Below are 20854 nucleotides of genomic sequence, written 5' to 3' on the forward strand. Positions count from 1 at the left end.
GGGAGCTGTAGTTCACAGGTTCTGGCAGTGGGCCGCCTCTGACTGAAATAGGGCCTCAACCGGATGGCGGTGGCTAGGCACGGCTGCCCGCCCTGGGGCTCGATCCTCGGGCTGCTCGTGCTGGCCTTGGCTGCCGCCGCCGCCTGGGACGTGTCTTTTCTGCGATGCAGTTTAGGGTCCTTCTGCGAATGTGACTTCTGGCCCGACTTGCCTGGTGAGGAGTGGGAGCCGGGACGGAGCTCGCAGGGGTCCGCGGCCCCGCCGGCCCAGGCTGGCGGAAGTGGGGATCCGAGCGCCTCCACTCGGCGAGGGTTTGGAGGTTGCCCGGTGGAGGGAAGCCTTTGACAGCGGGGCGGTGGCTTGTGGTAGGCCTCCCTTGTGCGGGCTTGTCACTCCGGGGAGAAACCTGCGGTGGGCTGAACCTGTAGACAGCTGTCGAGTACTCGGGGCTGGTGCAATCCGGAGAACCGCCTCGAGGGGGCGGTGCCGCGCTGGCCCTTGCTGAGGTAGCTGCTCCTGTCCCTCATTTGTCGGACAAGTATCCCAGAGGTCTTAGACATGCCTTCGAACCTCCGATGCTTTTTGTTTATTGTTTTTCAGACAGAGCCTTTCTACATTGATTTGGCTGTTCTGGACCTCACTGTGTGGACCAAGCTGGTCTCAAACTCACAGAGATCCACTTGGCTCTGCCTCCAGAGTGCTAAGGGATTAAGGGTTTGCACCATCATATCCCGACTGATTTATATGTATAAAATATATGTAATATGTATATAATATATATGTATATTTGCTTACAAGTATGTGTATGTACCATGTGTACCAAGGAAGTTAGAAGGTGTTGACTCCTGGGATAGAGTTACAGATAGTTGAGAGCTAACATGCAGGTGGTAGGAATCAAACTTACTTAGATTCTCTGCCAAAGCAACCAGTGTTTTTTTGTTTGTTTGTTTGTTTGTTTTTTGAGACATGTAGCTCTGCTTGGCCTGGAATTCACTATGTAGACCAGGCTGGCCTGGAACTCACAAGAGCTCTCCCTGCTACTGCCTCCCAGTTGCTGGGATTAAAGGCGTGTTGGAACTCACTATGGATTATTTGCTGCCACTGCCTCCCAGGTGCAGAGATTACAGACTGTGAGTCAATAGCCTGCCATCTGCTTTGATATGCATTCCTTTTGTGGTCCTAGGTCTGGAATGTGACCTGGCTCGACACCTAGCTGGCCAGCATTTGGCCAAGGCCCTGGTGGTGAAGTCATTGAAGGCCTTTGTACAGGACCCAGCCCCCAGCAAGCCATTGGTCCTTTCCCTGCACGGCTGGACAGGCACTGGGAAGTCCTATGTGAGCTCCCTGCTGGCGCAGTATCTCTTCCGGGGTGGCCTTCGCAGCCCTCATGTCCATCACTTCTCTCCTATCATCCACTTCCCACATCCCAGCCACACTGAGCAGTACAAGGTAGGCTGGATGTGTGCTGGGTCCCTTTTCCCTGTCCTAATCCAGAGAGGGCTCCAAAGCACACAGCCAGTTGGAGTGAGCGCTCAGAACCTATTAGGAACAGAGCTTGCTCTCTGTGATACAGGGGTGGTGGCGTCATTGGTGCCTGTGGGTCAGAGACATCAGGAGAGAGATGGGGATTATGGAGGGCAGATATTACTTACAGAGTACCTGTGTCTGTGTTCTCATCCTGTTAAGCTTTTAGCCCCAACTTGGTGCTTGGGAACAACTCCCTGGTGACTGCCAGATTTGATAACTATTGTTCCTGATCTGTCTTAGCTGTCAACACTGTGGGGCAAGTCTAACACCCCCACCCCCACCCGCTGTCAGAAGTCACTAGCTGTCATGAACAGATAATTGGGGCACATATATTTATACCTCTCTTTTCCTGTTGACTGGCTGTGTGATCTTGGACAAATCTGCACCTCTCTGAACTACCTTTTTACCATCTGTCTCAAGGGGTTGGTGCTGTCTAGAAATGTAGATCATGTCTCTTTGGAAACTTTTCTTGGCTTCGGAAGAAGTTCGGGGTTGCGGGGAGTGTCTTGGACTCCTTTGGAATTCCTGTCTCTACCCTCATAGAATGAGCTCAAGAGCTGGGTCCAGGGGAACCTCACTGCCTGTGGCCGGTCTCTTTTCCTCTTCGATGAGATGGACAAGCTGCCCCCTGGCCTGATGGAAGTCCTGAAGCCCTTCCTGGGCCCTTCTTGGGTTGTGTATGGGACCAACTATCGCAAAGCCATTTTCATCTTTATCAGGTCTGGCCTCCATTGCAAGCAAGCAGGGAGCTGGGGAGGGGGGCAGTTGTTAGATATCCAGATCTCCAGCTTGGGCTTGAGCTTCCAGGAGGGTGCTCTCCCTCAGAGGCCATGTATGCTCTCCCATCTCCTCACTTTATCCCTGGTGACTATCATTTGACTGCCGGCTCCTCCTTTGACATTCTCAAAGCCCTTCTGGGCTCTGACTTCTAGATCCTTGCTGCTGTGTGAATCCCAGCCTGGTCAACAGTCATCCCTCCTTGGTAGTTGAGAGGACACAAGCATGGGAGAAGGGGACCAGTATCCCTACTCTCCAGCCTCAGCCATGTTTCCAAGCTGTGAGTCCTTAAGCAGGGGCGCTAAGCCTCTCTGAGTTCTGCCCTCTGCTTCTAAAGCTGGAACAATGGTAGTCCCCCCTGTCCTCCTGAGCTAGTTAAAGGATAGAAAGGGATTTTGTCACCTGGGGGTGGTAACACACTTGTGATCTGAGAGGTAAGTCAAGAGGATGGCTTTAAAGTTCAAGCTAGCCTGGGCTACACTAATAATAACCTGTATCAGCCCTCACCCCAGATTGCTCTGTGAATTGTCAGATGTATCATGTATACATGTTATGGTGACTAGGTTGTCACAGGACCTTGGGAGAAGGAATTGGGCCACTTAGCTGACTCTGAGTCATGTTAGGTGTGACCCTCTACCTCTTCAGTGAGTTTCAGCCTGTCTCCTTGTGATTTTAGCAATACTGGAGGTGAGCAGATCAACCAGGTGGCCCTGGAGGCATGGCGCAGCCGTAGGGACAGGGAAGAAATCAGCCTACAGGAGGTGGAGCCAGCAGTGTCCCAAGCTGTGTTGGACAACCCTCACCGTGAGTTGGCTCAGGGATGTGTTGGTAGGGCCTTCACACTTAAGTTTAGTGGGCTGGACATCTAAATCGCAAGCATTGCCCACTGCACTGCAGCCCCCATACCCCAGGTTTCTGCACACATAGCTCTGTGACCTGACCAAGGCCTGTAGCAGCCCCAGCTCCTGCAGCCTGCACTTCACCACCACTAGCCTTGTGAGGCATGACTTCCCAGTTGAAAAGCTCACCATTGCTTCCGTGCCTACCTGCAGATGGCTTCTGGCGGTCTGGCATCATGGAGGAGCAGCTGCTGGATGCTGTGGTCCCCTTCCTCCCCCTCCAGCGGCATCATGTGCGCCACTGTGTGCTCAATGAGCTGGCTCAGCTGGGTTTGGAGCCCCGAGAGGAGGTGGTTCAGGCTGTGCTGGACAGTACCACCTACTTCCCTGAGGAGGAGCAGCTCTTCTCCTCCAATGGCTGCAAGACAGTGGCATCCCGAATCACATTTTTCCTCTGAGAACCCCGGGGGCATCATTGCCTCCTCTGCCTAGACAGATCAAACAGACGCCTGGGCGTCTCCTGGAAGAATTCTTCCCTAAGCTGGCTGGCAAGTGGGACCCAGAGCACAGAGTTACGATGAAGAAAGGAGTTGGCAGGCCAAGGAAGAAAGGTCTAGAAGCATCTTTGCTGGGAAATTCCTGGGCACCCCAGAACCTCACAGCCTCGCCATTGCTCTGCGGTCTGAGCCTTCTCAATGTGAACGGCAACTCAGGGACAAAGTGGCTACTCCAGCTGGGGGCTTTTACTGGCACGCCTTGTCTGGTCCCTTCTCCAGATCTCAGCCTATGGCTGGACCTGGCAATCCAGCTAGGCCAGGCAAGCATCTCAGTTTTACCAAATGAAAGGACTCAAGCTGCCACCTGGGCCTGGCTTTCAAAGTTTTTAATTTTGTATGAGAAGAGAGCAGAGATAATAAACTTAGCCATGGTATTGGAACATTGACCAAGGTTTCTCACTGTCCTGGGAGGAGGCAGCTTTGCTGCGTCTGCTCACTGCTCAGCACGGGCTTCAACTGGCTCTCTGAGGGAGCAGTATAATGGCCAGAGGTGAGCTAGTCTCGGTCTTCTTCAGGCTCCTGAGATAAAAGGTTAGTCAGTTCCGTGAAGCTTTCAGCACTGCTCAGATGTGTTGATGTGCTCTCAGTGAAGCTTGAGGAGTCATCACCATCCTTGCTGGCCTCTGGAGTCTGGCTCGGGGGCTCACTGGCACTACTGAGGCTCCTACCACTGTCATGGACGGTTGTGCTGGAACTCTTTGTTAGTACCTGACTGCTGCTCCAGGTCTTGGGTTTCCAGCCCTGGGCTCGAACAGCCTTAGCCCTTCTTACTCTCTCCTTTAGGATCAGGGAAGACCTGGACTTGGTAGGCTTTGGGCGCTCAAGGGCTTCTTGCCTGCTGGTGCTCTTCCTGGGACCCTTGGGAGCCTCTGTCTTTGGTTTTGGGTCATGGGTGGCCCCTGCGTTTTTGGTGGAGCCCTTTTTGCCATAAACAGGTGTGATCTCAGTGACGTTCTGGTTTAGGTACTCTGAAACCACCTCGATGACCTTGGGGCCCCAGGTCAGTTCCAGTTTTGTCCTGGGTCCTGAGGACTGAGGCTTCTGAGGCTTTGGCAGTATGGACTCGGAGGATGATATAGGTGTGTGAGAAGTGCTCATATATTCCCGGCTGGTTGACATCTCTGGCCCTGATGTGCTGATGCTCATAACTGGAAAAGGGTGTCGAGGGCAGCCATTGGCCTCTAGGCAGCTCCGAGAAGACAGAGCTTCCAGGCAGCCTCCAGCCCACAACCCTGAGGTCTACCGACTCCCACCAGGCCCACCTTCTCCATGTGTCTGGGCTGTGGGTGACCCACTGACCCAGCTTGCCCTCTCTTTGGGTTCTCCCCAACCCTGTTCTCCCACAGGCCTCTGAACTCTGCCCCAATCCCTCTTACATGCAGCTGATTCTAACTCTTCCTTCAGTTCCTCGAAGCCTACTCTGACCCCTCTAAAGGTCTAATCACACTCTGCCCTCTAAGCCCCACTCCCATTTGCCCGGCTGGCTGCTCCCTCCAGCTGACTTAGGACTCACTTCCTGGGGCCAGGACCGAGCTACTCATCCCCATCACTAGTGGTTGGTACAGGCCTGCTGCGGGGCACTTGGGCCATCACAGTTTTAGGGGGTGATAACCGGATGAAAGGAAGGGGAACTAATACTGCCCCCCTGCACCAAGGAGCACCAGGAACAGCCTTTTCTCTCCAGGGGGCGCTGGGGGGCAGCCTCCTTGCTTTGTTTGCCCTTTCATCCCCTCCTGGCTGGTGATAGCAAAATTGGGAGTCAAAACCTGTTGGATATGCATGAGGTTTGTGGCTTAGTTCAGGAACATAGTGAGGAGCAGAGAGAAAGGATGGGCTTTGGAGGGAGAGGCAGAAATAGTAATAGCCGGAAAGGGCCTGAGGGTGTCTGGTCCCTGCCCTGTGCTGGCTATCATCCCACCAAGTCCCCACCACATCCCTTGTGAGGTTGGGACAAAGCAATCCTGGGCAGAACCAAAGGTCATGATCAGTACTTGGCCTCTCTGGTGCTTTCTTCCAGGCTTAGCAGGAACATCAAGGACTTACTGCTGAAGACAGAACCTGAGGAGGTCTGGTCCACGTAGCTGTCTGTCAGGGATGTTCTCTTGCGAGGGATCTTCCTCACCTAAAGTGAGAATCAGGCTTGGGAGCTGCAGATGGATATGTCTGCAAGGTCAAAGGACAGTCTAGCCTATTTTTTTTTCTGTCTAAGACAGGGTTTCTCTATGTAACTCAGACTGTCCTGGAACTTCCTTAGAAGACCAGACTGGCCTGGAACTCAGGGATCTGCTTTTGTGCCTCCCAAGTGCCAGGATTAAAGGCATGTGTGTATATGTGTGTGTGTGTGTGTGTGTGTGTGTGTGTGTTATGTGTGTATGTGTGTGTTGTGTATGTGTGTGTGTGGTGTATGTGTGTGTGATGTGTGTGTGATGTGTGTGTCTGTGTGTGTGTGGTGTGTGTGGTGTGTGTTTGTGTCTGTGTGTGTGGTGTGTGTGTCTGTGTGGTGTGTGTGTGGTATGTGGGTGTGTGTGGTATATGTGTGTGTCTGTGTGTGTGGTCTGTGTGGTGTGTGTGTGTGGTGTGTGTATGTGTGTGTGGTGTGTGTGTGTGGTGTGTATGTGTGTGTGTGGTGTGTGTGTGTGTGGTGTGTGTGTGTGGTGTGTGTGTGGTGTGTGTGGTGTGTTTGTGTGGTGTGTATGTGTGTGTGGTGTGTTTGTGTGGTGTGTATGTGTGTGTGGTGTGTGTGTGTGGGGTGTGTATGTGTGTGTGGTGTGTGTGTGTGTGTGTGTGTGTGTGTGTGTTTCCACTACACAGCTATCAGTTGTTTTTTAAAAAGATTTGTTTATTCTCTACTTTTTAAAATGTGTACGCGTGTTTGTGTGTACACGTGCCCACAAAGGTCAGAAGAGGGCATCAGATAGATGGAGCTGGGGTTACAGGCATTTGTCAGCAGCTCAGTGTAGGTGCTAGAAACCAAACTCAGGTCCTCTACAAAAGCGACACTGACTTAACTACTCAACCACAGCTCCTCACAACCATTTTGTTGTTTTGTTGTGCTTTCCAATCGGGCATTCTTTCTCTCATACTTAAGAGTTCTTTACAGAGACTTGGTCAGGAAGGGTGGGAAGGCCAAGAGGCTAAGACTGCAAGCCAGACAGGCATCATACCCTAGAAAGGTAGTGCGGGGTGCACATTGGTTCACATGGGGCCAGGCTTCTGTAAACTAAAGTGCGGAGCCCTGGGAAATGCTAGCTAGGAACTGAGCAGTCTCTTCCTCATGCACACTCTTTCATTCACCCGCGGACTACTTCTGCTCTGCCTGTTTCACAGTGCAGAGAACGGAGGAGACTGCGCACTGAAGTGGCCTGCTGAGGAGAGAACAAGCTTTGTCTGCAGTGGGACTGGTGGCTGCTCCACCTGGGTCACATCTGTAGCTGGGGAGAAAAGGTAAAGCTCCTCCAGCCATCCCGTTGGCCTTGTGCTGTGCCCATCTCAGCTTGTGTCCCAGAGAGAGGATGCTCACAGTGACGTCGGGTAGGTGAATGTTAGTGTGAACTAGGAGGGCCCCAGTACAGCCTCCACTACAGCTGTGGGACCCTTATAAATGTAACACTTAGGGAAAGGACCCAGAGATGGGGAGCAGGCCGTAGGTCTTCGTTTAAAAGGAAGGTAAGTTTCACATAGAGAGTTAGGAATTGGGGCAACCTTGTACAGAAGTGGGACAGGGGCCTAAGAGAGTGCATGCCCAACAGCCTTCTGGGAGCTGAGAGTGTTTGTTGACGTGGGTGTAGTGGCGTCAGCACAAAGGTTGCATGCCTTTAGTCCTAGCCCTAGGGATGCAGAGGCAAGATTATTTCTGCCAGTTTGGAGCCAGCTTTGTCTATATAGTGAATTCGAGGCAAGCTAGGGCTATGTAGTGAGACCCTGTCTGGAGAAGCAATACTGACAAGGAAGACAGCTATGTAAGTCAGGCAGGCACCGGCCATGCAAGCTTGAGCACCTCTGTTGAAATTCCTGCACGGATATACAATCTGGGAATGGCTTTGTGCGCCTCTAGCCCCAGCACTGGAGTGGAGTGGAGGGAGACAGGTTTCTGAGGCTGCCTTAGTCTCAATACAGTGAACATGATAGGGAAGGAAGGACACCCAACAGCCTCCTGTGGTCTCCTCGTGGGCATGTCCTACACAGACAACACACATACAGCACAAGCCACCTGCACCGCCCCCCAGTGTCTTTCTCTATGCTAGACGATGGAAAGACTATAGGGCCAACTTAGTAAGGAAGGCAAGGCACAGGTGGTCATGCATAATCACAGGGGCACCCTTACTTCTGTGTCTCCATCTCGGGGGAGAGTAGGTTAGGCTCACATCAGACTCCAGGAGCCTCAGGCGTTCCACTCACCTTTTTTCCCTTTGCCACCTCCGGAGCCTGGAAAATAGTCACTTCCTCTTCTTTGGGGATCTCAGGAGGCTCCTTCTTCCAGGACCTCACCATGGCTTGGGCTTTCTGGCGTTCCATTAACCGTTGCCTATCAAGTTATGGTCCCAGGGCCCCGATCAGTCTCTGGAATCTGAACTGCTGTCCCCAGAGACCAGGCAGTGCAAGCCCTACCAGGCAACTGGACCAGAGGCGTTCCGAGTCCCCACCAGTTCCTACCAGAAGTCCCTGTCCCGCACACAAGCTTACAACACAATGCTTTGAGGGTAGTTTCTCCTTGGCCCGTTTTCTATCATCCGGGTTAGCTGGAGCCTAGCCAGTTCAGCCACTCGGCTCTTAAGGGCGCCCTCCACAGTCATGCCAGGAAAAAGGGTGTTCATCATTGCAGCCATCTGCCGGGAAGAGAGCAACCAGAGCTGGAACAGTGCAGGCCAGTGCTACCTTGACCTCAGATGAACATGGGAGGCCCCTGTAGACTCCCTCATCCAGGGCTTCTTAACCCAGAAGGAGCAGGAGACCATAAGGAATGGACAATTGCCCAGTGGAGATCCAGACAGGACAGGGACTAGCTTCTGAATTGTAGGGCCTGTCTGAGGAAGGTAGCACTGGTCTGGGGGAGGGCTGGAGGGGTAGTAACTCAATGTCACCAGTCTCTTGGGGACAGGAGGGGTAGACAAGCGGCAGGAGAAGAGTCTTTCTGGTTCAGCAGGGGCCCACCTTTGGATAGTTGGGGTTCAGGAGCAGCACAGTAGCAACATCCTGGCGGGCCCCCAGTATGTTCTGCAGGAACTGTCGGCACTTGGCCCGGTGCAGGTAGTACTGGGGCTTCTGTGGGTTGTGCCTTATAGCCTCCGAGAAGTGCTCCTCTGCTGTCTGGAACTGCCTGAGGGACATGCCCGAGGCTGCCGTGTACTGCCAGGAAAGCTGGCAGCTACTAGGCACCCAGGAGTTGAAGGGAAACTAGGGCCTCTGCTCCTGGCCTGCTCTTCTCACCCACTTCTGTCAGCCATACCTCGATGGACCTGACACTGGAGTACTATAACTTTGGTGTACCCTAATTTTTTTTGTTTTATTTAAATTTTTTGAGACAGCATCTCCTTATAGCCTTGACTTTAATGGAACTCAATCTGTAGACCAGGCTGGCCTTGAACTCTTAAAGATCCACCTGCTTCTGCCTTCCAAGTAGCATGGGCCACTACACCTGGCCCTAACATTTTAAAAAATGTGCGTGACTGTTTTGCCTGTGTGTATGTTCGTGCACCATTCTCATGCCTAATCACTTGGCGTTGGGATAGCAGATGGCTGTGAGTTGCCCTGTGGGTGCTGAAAACCAACCTAAGTCCTAGAGGAAGCTCTAGAGGGAGGCTTTTTGGGAGGGCAGGTAGGCCTTGAAAATAACATTCTGAATCATACATGGTTGAATATTTCATTCTTTTCGTTAGAAGGCTTAATTTACTAAAATAACTAAATTTATTTCTGTGGTGAAAATGTGTGTAAAGGTGAGCCCTTTCCGGTCCAGCACTGCCTCAAGCCACGCCCTCCTCAGCCACGCCCCCTCCCGCTTGCCCGTGGCGCACCTGTGCTTCTGCTGGCAGAAGCCCATCTTCTCCTGCAGCACCCCCATGCGCAAGTTCGCTCCTTCATCCAGTGGGCTCAGAGCCAGTGCTTGCTTGTAGTCAGCCTCCGCGAAGGCCAGGTTGCCCAGCTGGTAGAAGCAATCTAGGACCCGAGGGCGAGGTCTGAGTGCACCCCCAACTCCCTGAGCAAAGCTGGGGCCCAGCCTGGACTCCTCGGGCAGTTAGTAAGGGCTTGACCGCCACCCAGCTCACCCCCACGGTTGATGTACAGGCCCTTCTCGTTCTGCTCGTCTCTGATAGCCTTGTTTAGCAGCAGCACACTCTCCTGATAGGCACCATGGAGGTAGCAGTGCACAGCAAAGTCGTTGTAAGTCAGCAGCAGCTGGCGCTGCGCCTGCTTCACTAGGTTGTCCTGGCTTTCAGTCATCATATCCAGGGCCTTCAGGAAGTCTTCCACAGCTGGGTCATACTGCTGGAGCCGTCTGCGCAGGGTGCCTCTATTGTGGTGGACAGGGCAGGTAGCAGGAAGGGACACAAGGGCTGAAGTATCCCATTTGGCTAGAAGGCTGTTGCCTGCCCTGGACCTTCTGACCTATGGCCATTGACTGTATTCATACATTCTGCCTCAAGCCCTAGGTCTGTCTGTCTTCTGGGGCTGGCCCGAGATTGCTGCTTGGATAACCTATTAGTCATCTGGATTTGTTCTTTCTCAAGGGTAGTTTTCCAGTTTGGAAGTCATGTATTTTATGTGGTTTCTGGGAATTGAACTCCAGTCGACAGGTTTGTTCAGCAAGCGACTTTACCCGCTGAGCCATGACAGGCCCCTGTTCAGGCCTTTGTGTACAGATTATTTAGCCAACTATCTAGATAAGAACATCCAGGATTAGGGAGAGTGAATGGCACCAAATCCTTGGGGGACCAGATACAAACCCTAGTCTACTGTCCTCCCAACAACTACTCAGCTGGCCTGGCTGGAGTCCCAGGTCACCATGGAGACCACCTCTATGGTGCCACAACCCCAGTCAGAAGCAGGGAAAGGTTACTGGGGGCTAGAGAGAGGAACTGAAACCTGGGAGGGGTCAGAGACTCTCCCGAGACCACGAAGCAGGTCTGCAGGAGGCCCAGCCCCTCTGCACCCTGGTACCCATACCGGAAGAGGAAGAAGTTGGGGTCCAAGGGATTGTTCTCAATGGCACAGCTGACGCACTTTAGTGCGCGGTGCAGCTTGCCTTGCACGGCCAGGATGCTGGCATCTTGGAGGGACTGATTGGCCTGGTCCACCATCTTCTGGAGCAGCCCTTTGGCCTGTGTGTGCTTGGGATCTAGGAGCAAGGCGCTTCGGAGGTCCTGATAGCAGAGGTTGGCCTGCAGGGGTGGCAGGGCAGCATAGCCCCAGTAGGGGGTTGAGGAAGGCAGGCCTCTAGAAAACAAGCTACCACCACACCATCCCTTCTGTGCCCCGCATTACTGTTCTACATTTCTGGCCTCTTAAATGAGGCAGGTCAGCCTTGGTGATTTGTGCTGATCTTATCTCCTGTAGGAGTCCTGTGGTGAGGGCACTGTGCAGCCTCATCCCCTCCTGTATCCTTTCTCCACACCCACAGCAGCTGTGACCAAGGGCAGACTGAGGTCTGGGTGCGAGCAGAGACTATCCCTAGGCAAATGCCTTTCACTGTTGTGCACATTAGCCCAGACAACAGTCTTAGCAAGCACCTTGCGGTCCTGTGGGTAAGTGGTTGGAGGGTAACCCGGAAGGACTGGCAGCAGGTGAGATGGGGAGTGGCTGAGGTGGGCTTGGGCTGGAAAACTGGCTGGCTGGGGTTCCTGGCAGTCTCGGGATGAAGCTGGGCAAAGGTCTGAGTTCTGAAGAGCCCTCCTCACCGGACACAGTGAAGGCAGGGGGTGGGGGACAGCCATAAAGAATAGACTCTTGCCTTTGAAGGGGACTCCCACTGAGTCACTACAGCCCAGCCTCTGGCTAGAACGTGCCTGGCCGGCCTTACTCAGCCACTCCCCATCCTGGCCTGGTAAGAAGTGAATCTACCCTTCCCCCTCTCATTCTCTCTGTGCCCCCTCCGCCCCGTTTACCTAGTATGCTGCCCACTGTTCAGGGGCCTCTTTCCTTCCATTCCATCAGGGCTTTGGATACTTCCTCATTCCCCTCACCCCTTCCTCCTCCTGCACTCGGCCTCCTCCCAGGACCTGTCCATCCAACTGACCAACTCCAGTCAGCATCCCCTAGAGGACAAGGTCGCTGTCCCAGAGAACACTCTACTGAGAAGACTATTCTCCTCTCCCTTCAGGCCCCTCTTTTCTGCTACATTCTCAACCTGTGACCCTGCATCCCTTGTTCCCAAGCTGTTCCCTGCGTCCTCTGTCCCCATGCTCATCTCAGCAGGGAGGCAAGGAGCTTTCAAACTTGCCCACTGTGCAAGTGTGAAAGGGAAGACAGGATGCTGGGCGTGGTGGTGCACACCTTTAATCCCAGAAAGAACAGGTCAATCTGTGAGTTCTAGGACAGCCAAGGCTACACAGAGAAACCCTGTCTCAAAAAAACCAAAAGAACACCCCCCCAAAAAAACCCCACCCACCACACCACCAACAACAAAAAACCCAAAACAGAACAACAAAAAGAAAGAGAGAGAGAGAGAGAGAGAGAGAGAGAGAGAGAGAAAGGCAAGAGGAAGGAGTACTTCAGCTAATGTCTAGTGTCCTGGACACCACACAGATGAGGGCTGGGGATGTGGCTCAGTTTCCTACCACAGGGCCAGGGCTGAGTGATGAAGGACCCTGAGTAGACAGGGTCCTTAGGTACTGTGTGGATAGCTGGCCTTGCCTCCTTAGCATCTTGAGACACCTTGGGGGTGGGGTGCAGGTCTCCAGGGCACACGCTGCCCTGCCCACTGTGCACTACCTTCTGGAAGAAGTTGTAGAGCCGAGCCCGCAGGATGAAGACATCAGCGCTGGCCCTGCCCTGCTTCACTTCCCTCGTGAGGAGAGAGAGGCAGTCGTGATGCCGCTTGAGGGCCAGCAGGCAGGCCATGCTGGGGACAGAGGGCAAAGGGCACTCAGCCTGGGGTAGTAAGAGGCTGCAGGGAGGGGGCAAGGTACGAGGCACTCACCATCGGTAACTGAAGGAAGGGTTTTGGGGCTGGAGGTCGGAGGCTTGCAGGAAGACATAGAGGGCTTCCTGGTAGTCACACAGCTCATAGAGGCACTGGCCCTGAGGAGACACCACCATCAGCTCTGCTCAGAACTCCAGCTCTACTGAGCTCCACATTGGCAGAGGTCAGGGAGAGAGACTTGGACAGAGATGGAAAGAGATGCAGAACTAAGCAGAAACACCAAGAAACATGGAGAAATACAGCAGCACAGAGTCTCCAGACAGAATGAGGCAGCAGGTGAAAACAGCAAGGCTCTGGCCTAGAACCCGAAAGCCTTCCCCATTTCAGAGGAAGGCACTAAGGCTCAGGGAGGTGAAGTGACTTCCTGAAGATCACAGGGGAAGAGAGCTAGCAGGACATGGGACTTCAACAGTTCCATGGGTTATTTGAATGCCTCGAGGGCTCTCCTGCCTTGTCTGGTATGTTTGTCTTATTAATGTTTCACAATGTAACTCATACCAGCCAGGAACAGTGCAACCCGGGCAAGCCTTGAACTCATGATAATCTTCCTGCCTCAATTTCTGGAGTACTGAGTATGCAAGCCTGTGCCACCATGTCTGGCCCAATGTTTTCTTTTTTGTTACATGTACTTATTCTGTGTATGGGCGGGGGCAGGCACATGCCACAGCACATTCTCGAAAGTCATAGAAAACTGGCAGTCTGCTCTCTTTCCACCGTGTGACTCAGCTATCACACTTGGGTAGTCAGGCTTAAGAGGCTCTTACCTGCTCAGCCACGTCACTGGGCTACCAACGTTTCTTTGTAAGAACTGAGTGATCTGGTGTTTTGTGGCATTGGTGCTTCGACTCAGACCCCTGCCATACCAGGTCTATGTTCACCCAACTCAGCCTCTATCCCATATTTGACCTTCAAAAGACATCGATGGTAGTGAGATGACTCAGTGGGTACAGGCACTTCGTCACCTGGCCTGCTGACGCCCAGGGCCCACCCACGTGGTACAAGGAGACATCTGACTTCTACGAGTTGTCCTCTGACCTCCCTTTGCACACAGATGCACACGAACACACATGCACACATGCACAAGTAAATGTAAAAACAAATGTTAACAATTAAAATTTCACTTAGTACTAGGGATAGTACTCAGAGCCCTCTGGGTGTCAGGCAGGCATCCCACCACCGGGCCACACCCCTACTGACCCAGCCAAATCAAATTTAAAACTTAGTTCAGTCATACTCTAAGGTCTCGGCATTTCCACGTGGTCAGCGTTGACCCTATTGGACAGTGTGGAGTAGATCAGAACCTTGCTGCAGAAGTTCTATTTGGACACCCCAGGCTAAATTAATAAATCAGTGATGAGGGCAGCAGGTGTGGACAGACACACAGACCAGGAGTCCCCAAGAACTCAGATCCTATCCCAGGAAGGATCCCTGTAGGCAGAGGGCAAGCCAGTGGCTGGGGATAAGGTGAGAATTCCTCTGTGTGTGGGGCAGCCTAGGCACCTGTAGGTAGAGCACGAAGGCCAGCCGATCCACGTATTTGTCATTTTCTGGCTCATAGAAGTAGGCCCTGCGGAGGTTCTGGAGGGCAGAGGAGAAGTCGCAGAGCTGGATGAAGGCCTCAGCACGATATACGTAGAAGTCTATCTGAAGGCAAAGAGACCCCCACTGCTATTTCCTCTACAACACCTCCCCCTCCAGGCGGCTCCAGAATCTGATGGTCCAGGAAGGAAGGGCTTAGCAGGTTTGACAGCGACAGAGGGGGTCTTATGCCAGCCAGTGGCTTTCAGGGACCACTCTGACTCTCCTCTTACCAGTTTGGGGTCCAGGTGGAGGGCACGGGAGAAGAACAGCACAGCCATCTCCCAGTCCTCTTGTAATAGGCACTGATGGCCTTGGTTATAGCTGTGAGGACACAAGACAGGTAGTGGAGCTGGCATTGGTCTGGGACCAGCCCAGGACCTTTTCAGGGCTACAGTGGGGTGTGTAGGAGGGAGGGCTGAGGTAAAGAGGCTAGAGAAGTAATCAGAGCTCCAGGCTGACCTTCCTGGAGCTCTCTCAGGCCATCAGCCTCTTATCCCTTTACCCGTTGCTGTTCACTGAGGCCCAGAGAGGGCTAGCAGCCGGCTTGCAGCTGAACCCAGCATTAATGATTGTGTGGAGTAGGAACCTGGGGCTGGGGGCGAAGAAGTAACTCACTACTCTCTGACTTTGGCAGGCACCGTCGAACCCATCATCCTTCGTTTTGTCGTTTCTGTCATAACATAGAACACATGGCTGGTCCCAAAGATGCGTCGCAGGATCTTCTCTGGACTCTTAGGAACCTTGAGTTTTGGAGCTTTCTGGGAACAGGCATCGCCAAGCTCCTGGGACCAAACCAGGGGCAAACAAGTTCAGAAGGCCTCAGAGATGACCTGGCATCAGGTGGTCAAGGAGATGAGAGTCTTTGTCACCACCACTGCACCCTCTGCTCTCCTCTTGGACTTTGGCTGCTCTCACCCTTGTGCTCTAGCTGCCCATTGTTCTCAGCACCCCAGCTCAGACCCTGCAGCACAAGGTTCCTTCTGAGTTCCCCCTGGGACTCTCACACCCAGCAGGCCACATTGAGCTAGCACTTCACTTGATTTGTTCCCTGGGCTTCTCACTTCTGTGTGGTCACCCTTCCCATAGTCACCAGAGTTGGGGACCTATGTCTCATCAGTCCTCAAGTTCTGTGTTTCACTCCTCAGAATCTCTCCCCTTGGGCTGGGCATGGTTGTGTATACCTTTAATATCCCCATTTTAGAGGAAGAGGCAGATGAATTTCTCTGATCCTATAAAACAAGCAAACAAACAAAAACCAAACAAAACCAAAAACGTCAGAACAACAATAATACCCCCCCCCCAAAAAAATTCTCTGCCCTCTCTCCTTTAGGACTGGGAGGCCAGTCACCCTTCTCCCCTCCCACACTACAAATGATGAACTCTCCCAAGTTTCTCTGAAGGACTTGATCGACTCTTCCTCAAGCCTTTCTTGCGGCCCTGCTCTCTGCCTTGGCTTTTCCTTCCCCAGCCCTCACCTTGCTTTTGTCTGTCATGGCCAGGTTTCTATGCTGATTTTTGGGCCGAGCAAACTCTCTGGTTCCCTGCCTCCATTGTTGCTAGGCACCAGCTCCAGGATGCCCATAGGCCCCGCCCATTTGGCCACGCCTCCAAGAGTCTCTAGAAATTTAGCAGGGCAAGCCAAGCCTAAATCAAGGGAAGAACCTATGGGCAGTGCACGCCGAGGCGGGTCAGAGTAGAAACATAACGAGGTACCAGCCCTTGAGCAAAGGCTGAGCCATACAGGGTGACACGACACGGAAGAATGCGCCCAGACACTCACCGGAGTCCGCCACCCGCCCACTTCCGCCCCGCAGAGACAAGGCGGATGCCGAACAGGGCCTGGATTGGGCGTCGCTGGACATGTGGAGATGCCATTGGCTTAGGGATGCCTGACGTCAGGGGGCGGGGTCCTGGCCGTGAATGGGAGCTGGGGTCCGCATGTTGAAGTCCGGCCTTTTTTGCCCTGGGATGCGGCGGAGTTGGACCTTGAGCCGGCAGGTTTCTGAGGCTCGGTTCCCCGGGAAGCGGTGGCTGGTGAGTGGGACACAGGGACTCGGGCTTGGCTCCTCTGCTGCGGTTACATTTATGTGTATGTGTTGTGTGCTTGTGCCGGCGGCTGTCAGAGGGCAACTTGGGAGAGGATTCTTTTCACCGTGTGGGTCCTGGGGATCGATCCTAGGCTGTCAGAATTAGCAGCAAGTACCCTTACGTTCTGGGCCATCTTTCTGGGATATTTGTCACTTTTTTTAAACTTATGTAAATAGGTGCAATATTGACTGGCTCCAAACTTTTAGTTTTACTCTTTAGCGGCACCCTCGGGCTGGTGGCGCATCCAGTAGTTCCCAGGCCCTTAAGCGCTCCTTCCCAACACTGACGCTTCTGTTTCCTGGCCACTATTTGGGTCCTGTGTGAATATTGCCCACAGGTGGCTGGCCTGGGGAACCCCGGAATGCCTGGCACTCGGCACAGCGTAGGCATGGCAGTGCTGGGGCAAATAGCACAGCGACTGGGAGTGGCAGAGAACTGGGCTCGTGACTCGCGCTGCGCTGCTGACCTCGCCCTGGCCCCATTCGGGGATGCTCAGCTGGTACTGCTCCGGCCAAGGCGCCTCATGAACGTCAACGGGCGCAGCGTAGCCAAAGCTGGTGAGTTGGGGGTTTCATGGATATGAAGGGTGCAGGGACCAGAGAAAGGGTTCAACTGTGACAAGTGCCTGGTGAGCCCCAATTACTACAGTGAGGGCTTGGTGAAGCCTGTTTATGAATGGGGGGAGGGGTTGTGATCCCTCTGATGAACAAAGATGAACGCCAGTAACTAGTGTGTTGTTTCCTTGTGCCAAGCGGAGCTGTTTGGGCTGAGTGCGGAGGAGATCTACCTGGTGCATGACGAACTGGACAAACCCTTGGGAAAGCTGGCTCTGAAGCTGGGGGGCAGCGCAAGGTGAGGCTGTCGTGTGCATAGATTTGGGTAGGGATGTTGACCTCTGTTGGGGTGGAGTAAGGTTGTTGAGCCTCTCTCTATAGGCTGGGCTGATCTGAAGGAGGTCTGGGCAAGAGAGTGCTGCCTCAGGAAGTACTAACTGCTCCTCATATCCCCCCCCCCCCAAGGGGCCATAATGGAGTCCGTTCCTGCATTAGCTGTCTGAACTCCAATGTGAGTCTACCCTTCTGCCCTGCCCTGGGTGGGGGTGGGCAGCATTGGGTCCCCACTGTATCTCACCAATGCACCCTCATTCCCCTGGCACCCTACAGGCAATGCCAAGGCTGCTGGTGGGCATCGGGCGCCCCACACACCCTAATATGGTGGAGACCCATGTTCTGGGCTGCTTCTCCCCGGAGGAGCAGGAACTACTGTCCCCATTGATGGATCAGGCCACTGACCTGCTCCTGGACCACATCCGTGCTCGAAGCCAGGGACCACTGTCAGGCCTCTAATACCAGTGAATATATCTACCTGTTTGCTTGCCTGCCGGTGCCTGCCTGGTGGTGCCTGCCTGCCAGTGCCCTGAAGCCCAGACAGGACCACAGAACTGCAATGACACATGTGGTACCCAATGTTTATGGAACTTCTCTGGGTTGTCCCAGGCCACTTGCAGATTCAGGGAGGGACAGGGGCCACATCAGGCTTTCTGCAGCGACTTGGTCTCCCCGTGTGTAGGAAAGGTCTAGGAAGGGTAAACTTTTTGAACCTTTTGAGAGCTCCAGATGGGTAGATCTGTAAGATTAAAAGATACTGGCTTAAAATTGGAGGCTTTCTGAGGGAATCGGGGCCAGTGGGGTAGGAACAAGAGGGTCTGGCAAACCATATTCCTAGGTATTAGCCTTTTTCCATCGGGATATCTTATAGGGGGGAGGATCAAAGAGACTCTTCCATATCCCTGAGGTCACCCAACTATTGCCTGGCAGAACCAGGGACAGCTGTCCCTAGGGGCCCTGGGACCCCTACCTCAGTAGTGTTCTGTAACTTGCAGATCCCCATTCGGGTGACACAAGAGAGAGGCCTGAGGTCCTGGGGTTTGGGTGGGATGTGGACCTGAAGACGTCGAGGCACCAGCCCGAGGTCCCCTGGCTGGTAAGTTGTGATGGTTGAGAGCTGCTGAAGCAGAGAGGCAGCCCCTTGCTTGGATGTCTGGGCGATGAGTCGGCTGTGGAGAGGGGACCCAGGGTCATCCCCTCCATCTCCACAAGAGGAGGCTGAGGGTCAGAAAAATATTGGAGAGCCAGGGTCTGCTGAGACCCCTCCCCACACACATACACACAGGGCTATCTGCTCACCTGTCTTTGGATAGGCCCGCGGGCTGCTTGTCCTGGTGGGAGCCCATGTCCTGCTGTGGTTTCGAAACCACAGCTGAGCTGAGCAAAACCAGCAGTTGCTGCAGCAGCTCCTTGCGCTGCAGTTGGAACACCACGTCGAAGTCACCATCTTCTGTCTCTGGTCGCATCTGTCGGTGTGACACGAGGCGGGTTAAATAACCACAGGGGCCCAGATACCCACCTGCCTCCCAGTGTGAGATTCTCCAGTGCCCAGTGCCTGCTTCCTCAGTGCCCCTGGTTTGTGCTGGGACTGGGAAGACTTGGAGCTCTCCGGAGCCCTAGAAGAGAAATTCCACTCTTTGGAAGTTTGAAAGGAATCTTTCCTTTCTCCTGTTCCTCCCTCTGCCTGCCACTGCCTTCCAGGGATTAAAGGTGTGCACTGTCACACCTTTTTTACTTTATAAGACACTTGATTTGCCCAGGCTGGCCTTGAACTCATTCTGTAACCCCAATCAGGTCTCGAATTCGGAATCCTCCTGCTTCTGCCTCTTCCGTCCCTGGTAGGATTAGACCCACTCTTTTAGATCCAGAATGAGAAAAGGGGTCTAACTGTGAGCCTCTCTGTGCTCGGCTCTAGTGGCCTCTTGGTATCTTCCACTGCCTGCTTGCCTGTAGAATGTCCCGCAGTAGGGAGGTGGCCTGGGTCAGCACTGTTTTAAGGTTTGTCCGAATTTTCTGTTCCTTGGTCAGCTCCTCTTGTAGCCGATTTGCCTCTGCCCGCTGCTCCTTCAGCTGCTCGTCCAGCTGGTCTTTCTCGCTCCTGGTCCAGGACAAGACAGCACACAGCTTGCCCCATCTCTTCCCTGGGCCCCGCCTTTCCTCTGCAGCCTATCTAAATCCAGGCTTCAAGTTGTCTGCCAGTCCGAACCCTGAGGCTCACCGCAGGGTCTGGTTGGCCTTCTCCAGAGTCTCGATGTTCTGCTCCAGTTGGAACAGCTGGAGGCGCAGTTGCTCTGCCTCCTCTGTGCCCTTTCTCTGCTGGCGGCACTTCTCTGTCAGCATGAGGATAACCTACAGCAGCGGGCAGGCATCACAGACCCCTCGTGGGGCCCCAGCCCACCCCTAGCTCCCTTTTGAAGATACAGCTTAGGACTTGTTCCCACTTACAGGCAGGCCAGCGCCACCTCTAGACAACAGCTAGACAGGAACTGGGCTCTGCTCAGTGATGGGGCAAACAGACTCCAGAGCTAGGGCCAGCACCCCAGTGAGGAAAGTCTGGGGCCTCCCTGCAGACTATCCCCACTCGTGACTTGGTTCTGGTATGGGGTCCACCCTCATTTCACAGGAGGACAGCACAGCGGCCGTACCTTCTGATTCCCTATGTTCTTTTTGGCCATGATCTCCTGTGTGTTCTCCAGCAACTCCAGCTGTTGGCACAGCTTGCCCTGAGCGCCCTTGAGTTGCTCGTTCTCCTGCAGCAGCTGCACACCTTGCTTTGACACCTTGGACAGCTGCAGGGTCACGTTGTTGTTCTCTAGGATGGCCCGCCTGGTCGTCTCCCACATCTGGTTGGTGGCCACCTTTCGGAACTCGGTGGCCACCAGGTTCACGCGCTGGATGATCTCTTTCCTCAGCCTTGCCAGGAGGGTGGGTTTGGGAGTCAAGTAGGTGGGTGTAAGTCTTGGTTACCCCCCTTTTTGGGAGGTCCCAGGGTACCCAGGCTCTTCCCCCAAAGAATCTCTGGGCCTTTGGAATTTGAACCATTGAAACATTCTTACCTAGTAGAAGAAACACCATAATGAGAAGTGACAAGAGGGCAAGGAGTGTCCAGTGCCAACCTGGGTACTTTGATCCCCACCCCCATAGGTCTCAAGCAGGGTTCTGGGGGATAGAGACTGGGGAGTCCATGGTTCCCTTCTGGAAAGCTGACTGTGAGCTGAGGGGTGCTGTCTGGCCCCAGCAGGTCCCCAGCCTGCTTACCTGTCCTTGTCCAGCACAGACTTCTTCTCCAGGTTGTACACGTAGTCCTTGTATTCACCCTCCTGCCTTCGAAGCTGTTCCTCCAGCGCCATGTACTTCTCTGTGAGCTCTTCTTTCTGCAGCCGGAACTCCTCCAGGGAACTCAGCTTGATTCCTGCCCATTCGGGGCCACAAGGCTGGTGAGCTGCCCCCGGGGGCCTTGAC

At 53.8% G+C, this 20854-nt stretch overlaps 4 protein-coding genes across 17 annotated transcripts in view; 2 read left to right on the forward strand and 2 right to left on the reverse strand.

Moving 5' to 3' along the window:
- Nucleotides 1-4080, forward strand: Tor2a (torsin family 2, member A). Of its 3 annotated transcripts, none has more exons than XM_063284071.1 (5): nt 1-214; nt 1184-1449; nt 2071-2246; nt 2981-3112; nt 3357-3459. In XM_063284071.1, exons 1-5 carry the CDS (start codon nt 64-66, stop codon nt 3457-3459), a joined length of 828 nt encoding a protein of 275 aa, XP_063140141.1. In that variant the 5' UTR covers nt 1-63. The 3 variants fall into 3 exon arrangements, 2 of the variants coding, with proteins under 2 accessions (XP_063140141.1, NP_001007745.3); XR_010064655.1 differs by lacking the exon at nt 3357-3459 and adding an exon at nt 2460-2584 and having other exon boundaries at nt 6-214; nt 2981-3054; NM_001007744.3 differs by having other exon boundaries at nt 39-214; nt 2981-3108; nt 3357-4080.
- Ttc16 (tetratricopeptide repeat domain 16) lies at nt 4012-16331 on the reverse strand. 7 transcript variants are annotated; one of them, NM_001410278.1, is given in 19 exon segments: nt 4015-4848; nt 5744-5822; nt 8099-8225; nt 8384-8526; nt 8852-9017; nt 9712-9853; nt 9964-10208; nt 10862-11076; nt 12626-12755; nt 12834-12935; nt 14362-14372; nt 14375-14379; nt 14381-14456; nt 14639-14677; nt 14680-14703; nt 14705-14738; nt 15033-15199; nt 15599-15646; nt 15893-16034. In NM_001410278.1, coding segments are annotated over 19 exon segments (2424 nt in total). In that variant the 5' UTR covers nt 15911-16034; the 3' UTR covers nt 4015-4195.
- Nucleotides 16316-20854, forward strand: part of Ptrh1 (peptidyl-tRNA hydrolase 1 homolog) — a 13031-nt gene continuing 8492 nt past the window's right edge. Inside the window, 5 exon segments of one of the 4 annotated variants that reach the window (NM_001399255.1) lie at nt 16371-16451; nt 16843-17062; nt 17258-17357; nt 17525-17570; nt 17669-18160. In NM_001399255.1, the coding sequence (NP_001386184.1) occupies nt 16386-16451; nt 16843-17062; nt 17258-17357; nt 17525-17570; nt 17669-17851 (615 nt within the window). In that variant the 5' untranslated portion in view covers nt 16371-16385 and the 3' untranslated portion in view covers nt 17852-18160. 4 annotated transcript variants of the gene reach the window in all.
- Nucleotides 17960-20854, reverse strand: part of Cfap157 (cilia and flagella associated protein 157) — a 6975-nt gene continuing 4080 nt past the window's right edge. The window contains exons 3-9 of one of the 3 annotated variants that reach the window (NM_001100869.1): nt 20651-20804; nt 20038-20305; nt 19611-19741; nt 19340-19490; nt 18692-18858; nt 18363-18561; nt 17960-18131 (exon numbers count right to left, since the gene is read on the reverse strand). In NM_001100869.1, coding sequence (NP_001094339.1) covers nt 18015-18131; nt 18363-18561; nt 18692-18858; nt 19340-19490; nt 19611-19741; nt 20038-20305; nt 20651-20804 — 1187 coding nt within the window. In that variant the 3' untranslated portion in view covers nt 17960-18014. Of the gene's footprint in view, nt 18132-18362; nt 18611-18691; nt 18865-19339; nt 19491-19610; nt 19742-20037; nt 20306-20650; nt 20805-20854 lie in introns of those variants that run through there. The other 2 variants (XM_063284352.1, XM_063284354.1) reach the window with 2 other exon arrangements.

The sequence above is a fragment of the Rattus norvegicus genome, chromosome 3 (genome assembly GCF_036323735.1).
Source record: "Rattus norvegicus strain BN/NHsdMcwi chromosome 3, GRCr8, whole genome shotgun sequence".
In the NCBI taxonomy this organism is placed as follows: Eukaryota; Metazoa; Chordata; class Mammalia; order Rodentia; family Muridae; genus Rattus; species Rattus norvegicus.

What these genes read in the sequence shown, in the direction of transcription:
- Tor2a (NM_001007744.3), top strand. Translation starts at nt 64, where the DNA reads ATGGCGGTGGCTAGGCACGGCTGCCCGCCCTGGGGCTCGATCCTCGGG. An exon ending in GCCACACTGAGCAGTACAAG is followed by an intron (nt 1,450 to 2,070) that starts GTAGGCTGGATG and finishes CTACCCTCATAG; the next exon opens with AATGAGCTCAAGAGCTGGGT. An exon ending in GCCATTTTCATCTTTATCAG is followed by an intron (nt 2,247 to 2,980) that starts GTCTGGCCTCCA and finishes TTGTGATTTTAG; the next exon opens with CAATACTGGAGGTGAGCAGA.
- Ttc16 (XM_063282959.1), bottom strand. An exon ending in CCTTCGTGCTCTACCTACAG is followed by an intron (nt 12,935 to 14,336) that starts GTGCCTAGGCTG and finishes GTGTCTCCTCAG; the next exon opens with GGCCAGTGCCTCTATGAGCT. An exon ending in CCTTCCTTCAGTTACCGATG is followed by an intron (nt 12,756 to 12,833) that starts GTGAGTGCCTCG and finishes CTCTGTCCCCAG; the next exon opens with CATGGCCTGCCTGCTGGCCC.